General features: G+C 38.9%; 1 protein-coding gene across 7 annotated transcripts in view; it reads left to right on the top strand.

Moving 5' to 3' along the window:
• The window catches only part of LOC101853207 (protein phosphatase 1 regulatory subunit 12A), a 102,168-nt gene that overhangs the window by 55,543 nt on the left and 31,632 nt on the right, over positions 1 to 14,993 (top strand). For 5 of the 7 annotated variants that reach the window (XM_035970346.1, XM_035970343.1, XM_035970348.1 and 2 more), the window contains 8 exons: positions 2,617 to 2,732; positions 5,264 to 5,593; positions 7,515 to 7,605; positions 8,707 to 9,030; positions 9,647 to 9,752; positions 13,014 to 13,205; positions 13,736 to 13,845; positions 14,626 to 14,676. In XM_035970346.1, the coding sequence (XP_035826239.1) occupies positions 2,617 to 2,732; positions 5,264 to 5,593; positions 7,515 to 7,605; positions 8,707 to 9,030; positions 9,647 to 9,752; positions 13,014 to 13,205; positions 13,736 to 13,845; positions 14,626 to 14,676 (1,320 nt within the window). Of the gene's footprint in view, positions 1 to 2,616; positions 2,733 to 3,412; positions 3,452 to 5,263; positions 5,594 to 7,514; positions 7,606 to 8,706; positions 9,031 to 9,646; positions 9,753 to 13,013; positions 13,206 to 13,735; positions 13,846 to 14,625; positions 14,677 to 14,993 lie in introns of all 7 variants that reach the window. The other 2 variants (XM_035970349.1, XM_035970359.1) reach the window with 2 other exon arrangements.

Below are 14,993 nucleotides of genomic sequence, written 5' to 3'. Positions count from 1 at the left end.
TCACGTCTGGTAGTTGATCTTTTCTTGCGTGTTGTAGATAGCTGGACAGAAGGAAGAAAGATTTCAAATTGAAAGATAATATAGTAATCTGTGGCAGCTTTATGTGATGCAGAAGTCATCTTAAGCTCTTTAGCTGAGTTAAAAGACAAGTACTAACTCCACACCCCCCCCCCCCCCCCCCCCTCTCTCTCTCTCTCTCTCTCTCTCTCTCTCCGTGCACTTACTAGGCAAGGTCTCTTGCTCTGTGTGCTGTGTGGTAGAATTTCCAATTTGTTTTCTCTTCTATGAGCACCATGACTGCATTGAGCTGTGTTGCTGAGTTCTGATCATGCAGAGAATAGTTATGTAGGTTTTGTTTCAGTGGCATGTTCTTTTTCTTTGGGATGTCTATGTCTTGTCAAGAGCTTTATGAAAATCTACTCTACTTTTGAAAATATTTTTTTTTTATGTTTAATTTGTAATTCAGTGTCTTCTAATGTGTTCACACGAGATCTGTTGCATGATGTGCTGTTCAAATATGTCCTGTGTGCAAAGAGTGTTAAACGCTTTCCTGTTTAAATGAAAAATGTCTCTTTTCTGCGATTGTCCACAAAAATGGAGTTTTGTCTTCTTTTAGTGAAAGGAAAAACTCAAGTTGATATGCTTCTTGTTATCACGTCTTCTGATTTTTAGGTCATCATTAACTCAACTTTTTTTGGGGGGGTCTATTAACCCACTGTGACTGCTTTCTCTTGTAGCACAACAAGAAATAACATACTCAAGCACCGAAACAAGATTCTTTATTTTGACAACTGGTGATGGTATTATGGTGTGGTTGATTGAGGTGGGGGGGGGGGACTTGACAACATGATTGCTAAACAAGGCAAATGCTTCTGTAGCAATGCACCAAATCACTCGAGCACTCTTTAAAAATATAACGATTAACATGCTTGTTCTATGTTATCTAAGGAACTTCTGTTCTGTGTAAATGTTTAAATGTCTTTTTTTTTAGTTGGAAGAGACCACAGTGGCATAATCCTATGGACGAGTTGCATGGTTTCTTTTCAATTTGTTTGTTGTTGATTCTTATGTAAAGTGGATTGAATGTGTACCTGTCAGTCCTGTTTTTTCAGAGAAAATTGCTTTCTCGTTGCGTAATGTGATTTTTCATGTCGGGCTCTCTTTGCTGCGCTTATCTACTTCTGATTTTTGTTGTGTTGTTTTGTCTTGTGCTCCTTCATCACACCTTATGGCGGGCTTCTAATTAAAGTATTTTATGCTAGTAAGCCTTAATTAGGAGATTAGAAATTGTTGCAATTTTGCAGTCAGCACAACCATGCAGCATAACAGCTTTTGTACTCAGTTCAGGTATTTTGGGTCTATGGCTATGCTTTTTGAGCCTTCCTTTTTGCCGAGCTATTTCCTGACTGCAGTTCTGATTTGGACTTGCCTGAGCTCAAACGGTATGTCTCAAATATCTATTTAGACCATGTGGAGATTCAACCGGCATCATCTCTACTTGTCCCTTCTTTTCTACCAGGTCAGTAGATTTGTTGGTGGTCGCTAAGATGAGATTTTCCCTTCTCCTTTTCTTTTTTCTTACATGTTGCTCAAGTTATTCTTTTAAAGTATAGCGGCACGTTGCTTTAATTGGTCTGTCATCCACAGACAGAGCGCCACCACTGAAGGGATCCACCTTACTTTCAAGGGAGTGGCTTTCTTTTCACCGTTCTTCCTCTCTGTCTTCTCTCTCTGTGTCTGTTTCATGCTCATCTGTGGATAAAAATTGACCTTTCAATACCTCACGATGTGGGCTGACCTCCTTCATAATGACATATTTGGGTCATGAAGGGAGTAAAAGTTGCACAAAAGCGGCCTTCGGTTTTTCTGAAGAGCACCCTCATTGAGATCAGTAAATGTACTGCATGGTTTATATTTTTATTTTATTCTTCTCTTTCTTTCTTCATCTTTTGATTGTCCATCTTGTGTTTTTGCTCCTCTGTTTCCTGAGCACAACAAGACCTACTGGTGTCAGTGCAAGTCCCAAGTCAGGCCAAAGCTGTTCCCCCAGTTCATATCAATGGGTTTTGCTTCTATTCTCTTCTATGCTGTTTCATTCTAAATATTTTTTCCTTGCAATCTACACCACTGTTGTTGTGATTGGTAAGAGGAGGGTGTCAGTGATAGGTCCCACTTCTTTCCTACCTTTTCTCCTATTATTTCTGTTATTCTTTTTCTCCCAGAGCCAAATGATGACCAAAGTAATGGAATTTGTCTCTTTACAGTGACAAACAAACCTTTATTGTTAGCATCCAGTGGTCAGAGAGTTGTTTTTCTGTCTTTATTGAAATTACCTGTGTATCTATTACCACTTAATTTAGCTTTCCTTTTTCTAGGGCTGACTAAATGGCTATTTATCCCATCAATTTGTCTCTGGTTAATTGAAACAACTATAGTTGTCTATGTTTTGGGGTTTTGCCCTTGTAGTCTTTTACTTTCCCTTCTGGATAGAAGACTGAAACAAAGCAAAAGGTTAAAAAGAATAAAATTAATGGTAGAAAACAAAAAAGTTTCAATTACAGTGATGATGTTCATTGGAGATACAACCCCACCCCACCCCCCTTGGTTTTGCCACAGCTCCAAGAGCGACTGGCTGCACGCCGCCCGCTGTCCAGCACGGGCTCCACGACTTCAGCAACTACAACAGGCACACCCACCTCCAGCACAGAGACAGACTCACGCCCCGGAGACAGGTCAGTGGTCATCCTGGGCTCGTTTTGTCCAGCCCAGTGGTGTATATTTGTGAATATGTCGTCGCTGTTTTGTGTTGTCAGTCATTTCCTGTTGTGAAGACTTGTTGCGTTTTTCTGTTGTTGTTTGTTGTTTTTTTCTTTTCGGGATTGTGTGTTGAATGAGGAAAAATTTGGGGTTTAAGGTTTATGCCCGATATTTTTATTCTTATATATACATTATATGGCAGTTTTCTGTGCACTTTTATAATCGGCAAAATGCACCATAAATGTCAAATTACGCACCTCACATCCTTTGAGTCTTGTTTAAGAATGGTTTTTTTTATTTGAGATATCAACGTATTAATGTGTGTTTAAATTTGTGTGGCTTTAACTGAACATTCTGTAATTTATGTGAACTATAGCTTTATAAGTTTTAAGTTACAGAGCATAATAGCTTGAGGTTCTTTTTGATCGATTTTTTTAAAAACATAATATATACTTGTCGGAGTTTAGAACTTGTAACGTAAGTTTGTTGAATCTTTAGTTCTTACCAAAACAATGTTTGACTCACTTTTGGGGGTTAAATCATTTTAGTTGCCTATTTTTTGTTTTGCGCTGTGAAGTTTCTTGCAAAGAGAAGTTCTGTAAATGTTGGTGTGGTCATGTATCCATGTTGAGCATCGTGAAACCGTTTTTTCCAGTGAGTTTCTGATGCAGCATAGGTCAATCTTTGCCAGAAGGTATACTAACGCTGTAACCAAGTTTTCTCACTAGTGTTTTTTGTTGATCGCTGTCCCTTTCTTTCTGAGTTGAGACAACTATCAGGGTGTATAGATAATGGTCACAGCTTCCATGTTTCACTCGCCATCTGTCCTTGTTTCAGGTTATAACCGTTCAGACGTGTTCTCTTTGGTTATTGTCAACAAAACACAAATAAATCAACTCACGCTTCCCTGTTTTCCCTTACTTCTTGTGTGTACAGTCCACTCCCTTTATGTTTTTAGTCTCTTCTCTACACTAAAAGTTGAAAGCAGATAATATTATGGATGAAGTCCGTAACATTAAGTAAGGAAAAATAAACGCTCTTCGTTTTTATATCATAGATGGTTCTTAATTTATTAGCACCTGTTAACTTTTTTTCATACCCATTTTGTCTAATTCCTCGCCCATTAAAAAAAATTTCACTTCTTACAACCCTCACACTCTCAGTTTCCTAATGAAATAAGTTGTTTTGGTTTTGTTAAAGTAATGGACTCACATTTTCAAGTTCATTTTGCTGTCAATCTGTTTGTAGGAGAAAAGTAGTTATAAGTATTGAGAAAAGCAGTTGAAAGGAAATTCTATTAATGGGTTAAAATATTGTTAGTTTTCTCTTCAATTCGAACTCAGGAGTCTTTGTCCAGGTCAGGACATTCAGTCAGCATTACTTAATTTCACTTGTTTTTGTTTTTTTTAAAGTCAAATTATATTTTATCTACATTTTAAAAAATGTTTTTTTTAAAAAAAATATTGTTATTCTTTGTGAATCTACGTGGTATTAAATATATATGTATGTACTGTCATCAGTCTTGACTAGCTTTCTCCTCTGTTAACATCACAACTTCCCCTTGTGATCATCTCTATTTTTGCTTTGTTGAGCATTTGGCCACTGGCTAAAATGTTTGGTCCAGTTTAGCTAAAGGTGTTTGTCCCAGAAGCTATTGTTGTCTCTTTTAGCACATGTGCGCTGTGTTGCAAAGCTTCGCCCTCAAGTGTAAATCAAATTCCTAGAAAAAGCTTGTTTCAGAATGAGAGGAAAGATTTTGTTATATTCTCTCTATGCTCCCAATTTTTCAAGTCGTGAGTAGAAATTTCTAGAATCCCATGAACAAAGAGTGCAATGGTGGTGGATCAGAAAGGACAATTTGCAAGTGCAGGATTTTTTTATTCTCCTTAAAATTTATATTTGGTGCATTAGTTTAATGTTTGGAATGTCAATTGTTAAATGAGTTTGAGAAAATAGTCAATATGGTATGAACGTTGAAATCATCAGCTGTTATACTTTGAGAGCCCATGTTTGAGATCTCAGATCTGCCAAGTATGATATTCCTGTCTTCGATAATTAGATTCTGGTTGACAGTGTATTTTATGGGTGAGCAGTTGATAAGCTATAAACTGAAATGAGGGAGAATCAGATGCTTATTGTTGTTGCATAGGTTGTTGTTTTTTTTTCTCCCATTATTTTGTCGTTGATGTTGTTGATAGGATATTGTAAGCTGTTTGTGATTTCTTTTAAATGATATTGTAGGTAGTGTTTTGAGTTGTTTACACAAACATTTTTTTTCTGCATGATTTTCTATGCATGTTTCATTCATTTATGTGTTATTTTTTTTGTTTGTCTCTTCTTTTGCACCACCCATCTCCTGAAACCCAATGTGTGGCGCCATCAAAATCCCTGCTTCCTCCCCCACCTAAAACAAAAATGTTTTGGACGTGTGAAACATCTCCCGAAATAATACTGGAACTGAAAAACTCCCCATACCCTGCTCCCCCCTCACTTGCACGACCCGTAGAAACAGTTTCACGTTCGGACAGAGTTACCTAGGATATAGGAGCAACTATGGAAGCAGGTCGGGCAACTACGTGCCCTATTATCAGCGGCAGCAGCAGCTACAGCAACAGCGTGACGGCACCGCAACAACGACGGCATCCTCCTCGGCTTCTGTGTTGAGCCCGTCAATTTCTAGTAGCACTAGCAATAGGCTGAGTGGTCACCAGGAGGCAGCGGGCATCTATGGCTCCGGTGCTAATAGCAGCATGGCCTCCTCGCCCCTCGCCAACCCCACTACCGCTTCCAACAACACCTCTAGCACCACCTCTACTACCAACTCAGTATTCAGAAGGTGTGTACTAATATTACAGTTCCTGCTGGTCTTGCATCTCTCCTCCCTCCTCCTCCTCTTCCTCTCATAACTGTCAAATCCATCACCTAATTTTTTGTGTCTATGAATGAAGATATTTTGCTGCAATCACTTACTTACGTGATAATGTAATCAGAGATTCAGCATTCAACCAAAAATGATTGTACTCAAAACGAAACAAAAAAGGGGTAGGAGTCTTTGTTTGGAAGCAAGAGAGAGGAAGGTTCCTTTGATACATTCAAGTTGTCTGTGTTTTAGAGCTCGCTCGTGGGATCCCGTCAATGTCTCTGCCATGCGCCATGCTGCTATTGAAATTTCAAACTTGGGAGTCGGTGACGCATAGTACAACAGCTGTCTTTTCTATCTGTAATGGGACACAGCTGCAAGGGCTATCTATGAAACTAATTTTACAATGTATAGCACTGCTGGCAAATTCTCTTTGTCAGTTATTTTGGGGAAGAGTCACAAACAGTATTATAAGTAGGAATTCAATTCCCGAACGTTTTAAATTAAATTATATTTACCTCCTAGAATCGTATTCACATAGTATGTCTCTCTAAACGTAACTGATCATGGTCCAAGAGTAGGACACAGGTGTGGCATCTCCTTCTAACTTGTTTTGTGTCTTTCGTCATACTTTGTAGGGGTGGTAGAATGTATGAACTCTATTTCTCCACTTCAGAAAAACTTTTTAGAAAAAGAACAAACCCTTTTACTCCACATTTTGTTTGATTTTTTTTAAAGCTGTTTTGCAATATGAAACGGTCCAATCACCAATTATTTATACACACTATACAGCAAGTAACTCCCTTGACCCACACACACTTCTGTAGAGAGCACCAGAAATTTATAAACTTTTACATTTTTGGAAACTGCATTTCTTTCTTCTTTGATATTTATTTACTCCTTTGTTTTGTTTTTCATGTCATGCTGTGTTCATGTGCTTCATTAAGTTTGTATCTCTAAGTCATCATTTTTTAAATTCTTTTAAAAATGTGTCCTTGTTTGTGATAACAAATGATGAGACTGCGTGTGTGTTCCCAGGTTTGGCTTCACTGAATGCTTGTAGTAGCATCAAGCAAAGAGCTTTCACCTGTTTTTCTGTAGTAATAGTTTGGTTGTCTTGTGTTCTGCCATTGTGAAGAGTGTTGTTTTCTGCCATTGTGAAGAGTGACTCAACTCCTGTCAACTATATTTTGTTGTGGTTTCTTTCTTTTATTTTTTTTTATTTATTTATTTTTTTTGTGGGGTGTGTGGTCAGTTTCCTGTAGTGAATGTTGTTAGTAAATCAGTAAATCATTCTTCATTTAGTTACAGTTTTGTGACTCGGATTCCCTTGGGGAACACAAATAACTTTATTTTTGCCATCTTTGGAAGATGTGCAGTGAAAAAAATTGTGTCATTCTCGTTGAGTTACGGGTCAATGATGAAAAGACTGAGTGTTATTCAAAACCCTTCATGGGAATAATAGTGACTTGCAAACAAATTCCTGATTCTGTCTGTTATTCTCATTTTCTTTTGAATGTTTTGTTTACATGTTGTTTACTAGATTGTTAGTGTAATGTTGAATTATTTCTTTTCAAAAGCCTGTGAAAACTGACAATAATACATGTATTGTTTAGGATTGTTAATGAAAAACCTCAAGTCTTTCTTGAAATAATCTGAATCGTCTTTATTTCCCCTCCCTTTTTGTGTTTGTTACTCTCTTGTAACACCTTTAATCTTCGTCAGTTATACGACTTTATTGTGTTGCAAGTGCAGTAAAACTCTTACTAAAACAAACAGTGCGGTAAAACTCTTTACTAAAACCAAGAACAAAAGCTGAAAGACATTTGTGAATGAAAAGGTTGCTGCTACAACAACATTCCAAGTTTCTCATGTGTTTACTTGTGGCTGCTCTTAGATCGTTTGCTCCACCTACCAGAGATGAGGAGACAGAAACTCAGAGGAAAGCGAGAGCGAAACACGCCCGGCAGACTCGTCGATCAACACAGGTAGGATAGTGGTACAACGATGGGTCCCGGAGTTTTGGGGGAATGGCTGAAGTCTGTTTGTCTCAATGAGTATCTTCTCATGACATTTGTTTCACTTTTAATTTTCTTCCAGGAATATGTTATGTTAGTTATGTGCAGGTGGTTGGAGGGTGCTATTGTTAAGTCCTACTTCTTTTTCTTTCTCTTTTTTGTTTCTGTATGTCCATCTTGCTCTTTCTCAATAATTAGATACCATTATTGTGTAGTGCTATTCGAACAAAAAAGCAAGTTACATGGTTCCAGGAATATGTAATGTAAGTTACGTGCAGGTGGTTGGAGGGTGCTATTGTTAAGTCCTTCTTCTTTTTCTTTCTCTCTTTTGTTTGTTTCTGTCTGTCCATCTTGCTCTTTTTCAATAATTAATGACCATTATTGTGTAGTGCTATTCCAAAAAAAAAAAAAAGCAAGTTACATGGTTGGTGAGTGCTCTAATTTGGTATTTTTACTTCTTTCCTGAGTTGCTTAATTTTACCTTTAGTGCGGGGGTGGTTTCCCTGAAGTGTTGTGTAGTACAGCTGGTGAGCTCAACTTTGTATGGTTGAGAGAGCAGTATTTAGCATGTCTAGACTCTTGAATAGTTGCATTCATTTGTGACCAATGTATATATTAAGATGGAGACTACCGACTGTAAACATTCATATTATGTTTAAGCTTCTATTATTTTTAGACCTTTTTTATGTTGGTTTGTTGGCTGTTACATGTACAAATGATATTTCCTGCTCACATGTTCCTTACGGACCAAGGTTGCGTGATGTCTTATGTACAGGTTGACTGCTGTACATTCCTAACCAAACAGTCGTGTTTGCTTTAGGGCAACAAAATGGAGTTTATCAAGAGGAGAGAGCAAAGAGAAATATTTTTGTATGTATTGTCATGGTGATTTCATGCTTCATTGGATTTTTATGAGAAAAAAAACCCTAACATTTTACCCTTTACTCTCTCCATCTTTTCCTCCACCTGATCCATGTACTGTATTGCCTCTACCTCTGTGGCCGCTTGAATTAAAAGCGTGGTGGTTCTTCTTCTTCTACTTCTTCCGCCCCCCACTCCCCTTACGTTCAGGGCGTGAGCCTGGAAGACATTGAGAAGGCGGAGGAATCGCTGAGGTCCAATGAGCCGGCCAAGGTGCCCAAGGACAGCGTGGACGGCCCCGCCTCGTCGGCCCGCAGCAGCAGCAGCATCATCAGCAGCAGCAGCGCCTTGGACCGGGACAGCAACCACGTGCTCTCCAGCACAGGGGGCGTTCCCACCGCCAGCACGGCCACCACCACCTCCTCCAGCGTTTCGTCGGCCGTGCCCTCCGGGGACTCGTCGTCCTCCTCCTCCAGGGAGGACCGCTCCATCATGTCTGGATACCGGCGGAGGGCCACCGAGGACAAGTCTGATGTAAGACTTGCTGCTGTTGTTGTGACGACGATGTTGTGATAACCATGATATCATTATAATTAGATAGTAGCAAAGTGTTAAAGCTAAATTAAAGGTGAACGAGCGATGATGTTGTTGTGACGACAATATCATTATAGTTGTAGTAAACTGTTAAAATTAAAGGTGAAAGAGGGCAAATGAATCCAAGAGGTGCCGATTTTCTGGATAAGTGTAGAAATACCGTTTTCTGGAATTGTCCAGATTTTGTAATATACTCCTGCCTCTATACACTTATTCAGATCCCTTTTTGCGTACCATATTGCACTTTATATGAAAATTTTAACTTGGGGGGGGGTCACTTTTTTTCAGGGTTTTTCATACTGTGCAAATGTTAATATTGTCGGAGAAATGTAACTTTTTAGGGACTTCTCTATTACCAGTTCCTTTTCAAATTTTGTCATTTTATGCTGAAAGCAGGATGGGGTAGTATTGTAAATTGTAAAGTGCATAGAGCTTTTCTGTTGAGCGAGAATTTGCACAGTAAATATTATTGTTATTATCATTAGTATTATTATCATTTGTATTATTATTGTTATTGATTATATTTATGGGTTGCGTTTTGTATGTTTTTGTGCAGACGTCTTCAGCAGATGCCCCACCCACCAGGAGTAGTTACAGACGGGCCCGAGAGGACAGAGATCTCAATTCCTCATCAGGTCTCTCCAGTTCAGACCTTACCTCGAGTGAGTGTGATTTGAGCTCTCTTCCATACTACTTTCACCTTGACCGTACATGTTATTGTTGATGGTGATAAAACTAAAAAAATCATCATCTTTATCTCCTCATTTTTTTGTGTTTGTTGCTCTCTTGTAACACCTCTAATTGTCGGCCCCTATGTGGCTTTATTGTGTTGCAAGTGCTGTTAAACTTACTATAACGGTAAACATATCCAAAGAAAAGTCCATGTCACCAATATATTGAACTCCAAAATCGTCGGTCACCTGATAAAACCGTGAATTCCACAAATTTTCGGAAATTTTTTTTTTGGTTGTTGTTGTTGTTGGTTTCTTTTTGTATATTTTGATAGTGCTCGGTGAGATACATTTCCCTGTAAAACTATTTTTCAATTATCTCGACTCAAACGTGTAGTCTGACGTAATAAGAAAATCGTGAATAAACACCGTGCCCCAAAAGTCGCCTGATGAAACCGTGAATCCCACACCTGTGTGGAATTCACAATCTCATCAGTCGGTTTAACACTCGCGGGGCTGACCGTTGGCAGCGTGAACGCCTCTCTAGACCATTGAAAAAATATGAACATAGGCTAGTCAAGTATGAACGACAAGTATATTTCCATGTTGTATCACAATTCAAACTTGTTTGACATTGAAAGCTCACTGAATTTTGATTTCTCTAACGAGAACAAGAATTTTGCGAAGCCGAGCAATGTGAACCACTTTAGACATCAAAGAAATCTGCAGAACATCCAACATGGAAATAGTAGAAGAACCAATGAAAGATCTCAATGAAAGAAAAGTGTCATTCAAAGTATACGATGCGTTGGAACAGATCAAAGGTGCTTTTTTAGCCATAGAGAGAGAGAGAGAGTTTGTGTGTGTGTGTGTGGCCAGCAATAAGCAATACAAATCAAAAGATAAGACTTTAAAAAAGTAATGAACTAAAACCCAGATGTGATTGCTCAACCAAATCAGATAAATACTCTCTATTAAAAGACAAAGCCAGGACAACTGTCTTTTTCTTCGTTTGGACTTTGACATGGGGAGACAGAAAGACCCATGTGAACGGTCTTCTCAGCTCGAAAAGAGTACAATTTAAGCAAAGGCGATACATCAAGCTGAAAGGCACACACTTGGGTTTACAGGTATTATTTAAAACTGAGTAGCCAGAAGATAAAAGTTTTAATGATGTTGATATCTATGACCGGGCTCACCCTTCATAAACTGCTCTAGAAGAGCCCATGCCAACTGCAGCATCGCCTGGCTCACCCCGTACGGACAAACCCTTTCCACTATTCCCTACCCTGGGCTAACTTCTTCATGTTTTTCAAATGTCTTTCCACTTTTCTGTTCATCATTCTCTGAGACCTTTCTACAGGTTCCACATGGCCTTCCCTTGACTGTTTAACCTGTGGACTCCCAAGTTAAAACTTTCTTTGTTTTGTTGCTGCCTGATTTCATGATGGTATGCTCAGTCCTATCCATATCCACTGCTTTCTTCTGTAAGAAGATTTTTTTTGCTTAATACTTCCTCATTGGTGACTCTGTCCATTTGATCCTGAGGAACTTCCTCAGACACATGTAGATGACAACCTGGATCCTCCAGTACTTTTTAAAGAGTGCTTTGGAAGAACCCAACCTAGCTGCACCATCAGACAATCCACAAAGGGCACGTAAGCCAAGGAGTTTCTGTTCACATCTGAAGGTTCCCCCCAAATATTGCCAGCAAAGCTCTGGAAAACTGTATCTTGATCCATGATTCTGTATTCTATCGGAGCTTCATTGGTTTTACGAAACAGCCTGCACAGGTCAGGGACAATATACCTTGCATGTCAGACTACTCAAATATTTGTTTTATGAAAAGAACATGTTGATCTATAAACCAAAAAAAGATCATTGTGAATTGTGAGTGAGGTTTGAGTCTTGACGACGTCAGCCAGACTAAGTGGGAATCTCACATGTCAGAAAAGAAAATGACAAAGAAAGGGCACACCAAGGATAAAACATTTGCTCTTAGGCAAGAAGACATTGAGATGATTTGTATGAATCTCCAGGGTGTACTTTTAGCACTGTTTATCAATTCCCCCAGCTCGTTTCAGAAGCATGCACATAATCTTCAATGTGAGCCCTATGGAGTCATCGATTACTTAAGACACAAGGCCCAAGGTGGTATATCAACAAAGACCCTATAAAGTGAAATTTGTGGATCACATTTTCCTCCATGGTTTTGCCAAAGTTGCAGTCCACAAAACTGCCAGGTCGGGTAGACAAAAAGAAGACCAAACTGTCAATGCAATATGAAGCCTCTGATAAACATAAGGAGAAATTCTTTGCAAACTGAATTCTAAAGAAGAATGGGAGTCTTCTAAAGTCCAGAGACAAGGAAAACTTAAGAAACAGTTTCCCACCACTGTATCATTCTCCTTTAAAAATCGCCAAGAGTAATTTTCAGGACCTGAGAGACAAAAAGAGTATGTTCATAAAAGGTGATCATTCAGTCATTCACGGGGTATAGAAGTCTGAAACAAATCAAGTTCTCTACCCATTCACCCCCCATTCCAATAAAAAAGGACATACACTTACACACATTTGGTGAAAGAAGGATAGAAAGAGAGAGAGCACATAAATGAAGGAGTATGATTTCATAAATTACATACATTATCCCCTTCATGTAAGAATGATTGATGTTTATAGTGGTAAAATAATTAATAGCCTTCCGTTTCACTCAGTCTGTAATTTCATATTCAGTTTTAAATTGATCTTTTAAAATCTTTTGTTTAACAGTATTTCGTGCTTTCATATATTTTTGAACATTTCAGGGCCTCTAATAGGAGAAAACACACTGCCTAACAACCGTGTATACAACGGCGCGTTTCAAAAAGCCTACTGATGAAATCGTGAATTCCACACCTGTGTGGAATTTCCGACAGCATCAGGCGGGATTAGAAAATGAAAATCGTGAATCCCACACTTTTTCGATAAAATGACCACCTACGATAAAAAAAATGTACTACAGTATTATTTCTGAAAGGTAATTGACTAGATTTATCTATTTAGCTTATGTCTTGAACGCCAAATGACAGAGAAAATCAGTTTTTTCTCTCTCCTGTAAAATTTGCTTCGTGTGGAATTCACGATTTCATCAGGCGACCTACGAAATGTTGAAGGGTATGTCTGGCGTCATTACTGTATTAGATCTCATAAAATTGATCCCATCTTGGCATTCTGACTGACGTTTGAGGTATTTTGTTTTCTTTCCTTCTTCAGATTACATCCCTAGAAGTCAGAGAAACAGTGCCCTCCTATCAGACCCCACCTCCGCATCCTCATCCTCTACTAGTCAAGGTCTTCTGAGGTCAACATCGCTACGGTCTAGCCGGCTGCGGAATGGGGACGCAGACATCCCCCCAACTACACCCAGAGCCGAAGAGAAAGATGATGCCAAGAAGGATGATAGCAGTAAGTTTGTTTTGTTTTTTTCAAGTACATTGTCTTTTTACCATCATTAAATGATCATTATTGTGTTGATGTGCTTTTCTTTACTCACACAAACAGACAACAAGGTTTAATAATGATGTACAGTGGCTTTGTCCATTTCGCAACAAGGTCCACCACTCTAGCTTTTTTATTTCATGTGTGACAGTGTGTGCTGTTGTACCACACTTTCTATGCAAATTTCCTAGGAGCTGGTTGGGCTTTTATTAATGGACCATTTTTCTACCCTCGGTATCATGTTTCTAACTTTGATATGGTCTTCCTTTGAATTTTGTCTTGCTCTTAACGACAACCAAGTTTTTCATCTTGTAACAACATACTCTGTATGTCCTACACCCCCCCTTTCGCCCAAGTGAGCAGTGCAATTTATCTAAACATGGCTTTTGTGGTTGTGATGACATAGTTTCCTTCACCTCCAGGACAGCATCAAAGCTGCTCTAGTTCATGCTGTAAGACAGTGCGAGGTAATTTGTGCGCCCATTGCATTTTTCCAGGTTCTCAGGGAGGCAAAGAAGAAAAGAAGGAGCTTACAGCAGTTCGAGCACGTAGGAACCGGAGAGAAAGACGGTCCACGGGGATAGTCTATGATAATGAAGGAAACGAGGTATGTTTTCCTTTTTTCTTTTCAGCCTTGTATTAAAGTTCAATATCATCTTTAGAACAGGTCTAAGGTGGAGTTTCAGTACGCTGCAATTAACACTGAATAGAAAATTTTCAGAAGACTGGTCAGATGGTGAAAATATTATTTTCTAAAAGGGCTTTTTTTTTTTTTGGTGATTTCGAAAGCTTCCTCTTTATTCAACATTTTGCGCTTTTACAAAGGGCTGTCGAATCTTTCCGTAAAAGGTTGTAGCCCTTCAAAGAGCACATGGGTTTGAAGGATAAGTTTTGTGAAAACACTTTGTAAAATTTTCAATATGAGGCTGCGTAGAGAGTAAAACTGAATGTGCACATCTCACGGGCAGTATTGCATACAGACGTATCTCAAAGGCTGCCAAAAATGACTTACTTCTGTATGCAATACCGCCTGCGATCTCTTTTCTGCTACTACAATATTTATTTGCCCTCGATTTCCTAGAAAGGGAATGAAATTCTCTTCAGGTCTGATGTTATAGGGGGGGAGAGGGGGGGTTTGCTTGAAAATTGTTCATCTGCTTTATGTCAGATGTAGACAGTTTGTTCGAGGGATCTTGAAGGGGTCGTGAAGAACCTGCATCATATTTAAAGGGGCCCAAAACTCTTAAACGATGTTTGCGTTTTGCCCCATTTTCATGGCCTCTGCAGCAAGAGGTCTTTGCCGTGCATTGTTTTGAAAGGGGCTTAAAAGTCAAAGATAGTGTTTGTCTTTGCCTCGTATTTCATGGCCTGTCTCCAACTGTTTCAGGAGAGTGTACTTGGCAAAGATAACAAACCAGAGGAGGATAAGCAAGATGATGTGAGTACTTTTGTGTTTAGATTGTGTTCTTTCTTTGTCTTTTTTTCTTTCTTTTTTTTTCATTTTTTTGGGGGGGGATCTTACATTGTTTATATGGGTGGTTGACGGGTGGTCTGGTGTAGTTTGGTCCTTCTTACCTACCAAACAACTATCGTCTTTATCTCTCCTCCTTCTTTTTTATGTTTGTTACTCTCCTGTAACACCACTAATCCTCGGCTCTTATATGACCTTATTGTGTTGCAAGTGCCGTAAAACTCTTACTTAAACTAAGACCTACATTGTTTACCTCTGGTGGACAGAGAGATACAGCACTCTTG

Source organism: Aplysia californica, unplaced genomic scaffold (genome assembly GCF_000002075.1).
Source record: "Aplysia californica isolate F4 #8 unplaced genomic scaffold, AplCal3.0 scaffold00011, whole genome shotgun sequence".
Taxonomy (NCBI): Eukaryota; Metazoa; Mollusca; class Gastropoda; order Aplysiida; family Aplysiidae; genus Aplysia; species Aplysia californica.
Note: the sequence above shows the minus strand (reverse complement) of the source record. Positions and strands in the feature narration are given on the sequence as shown.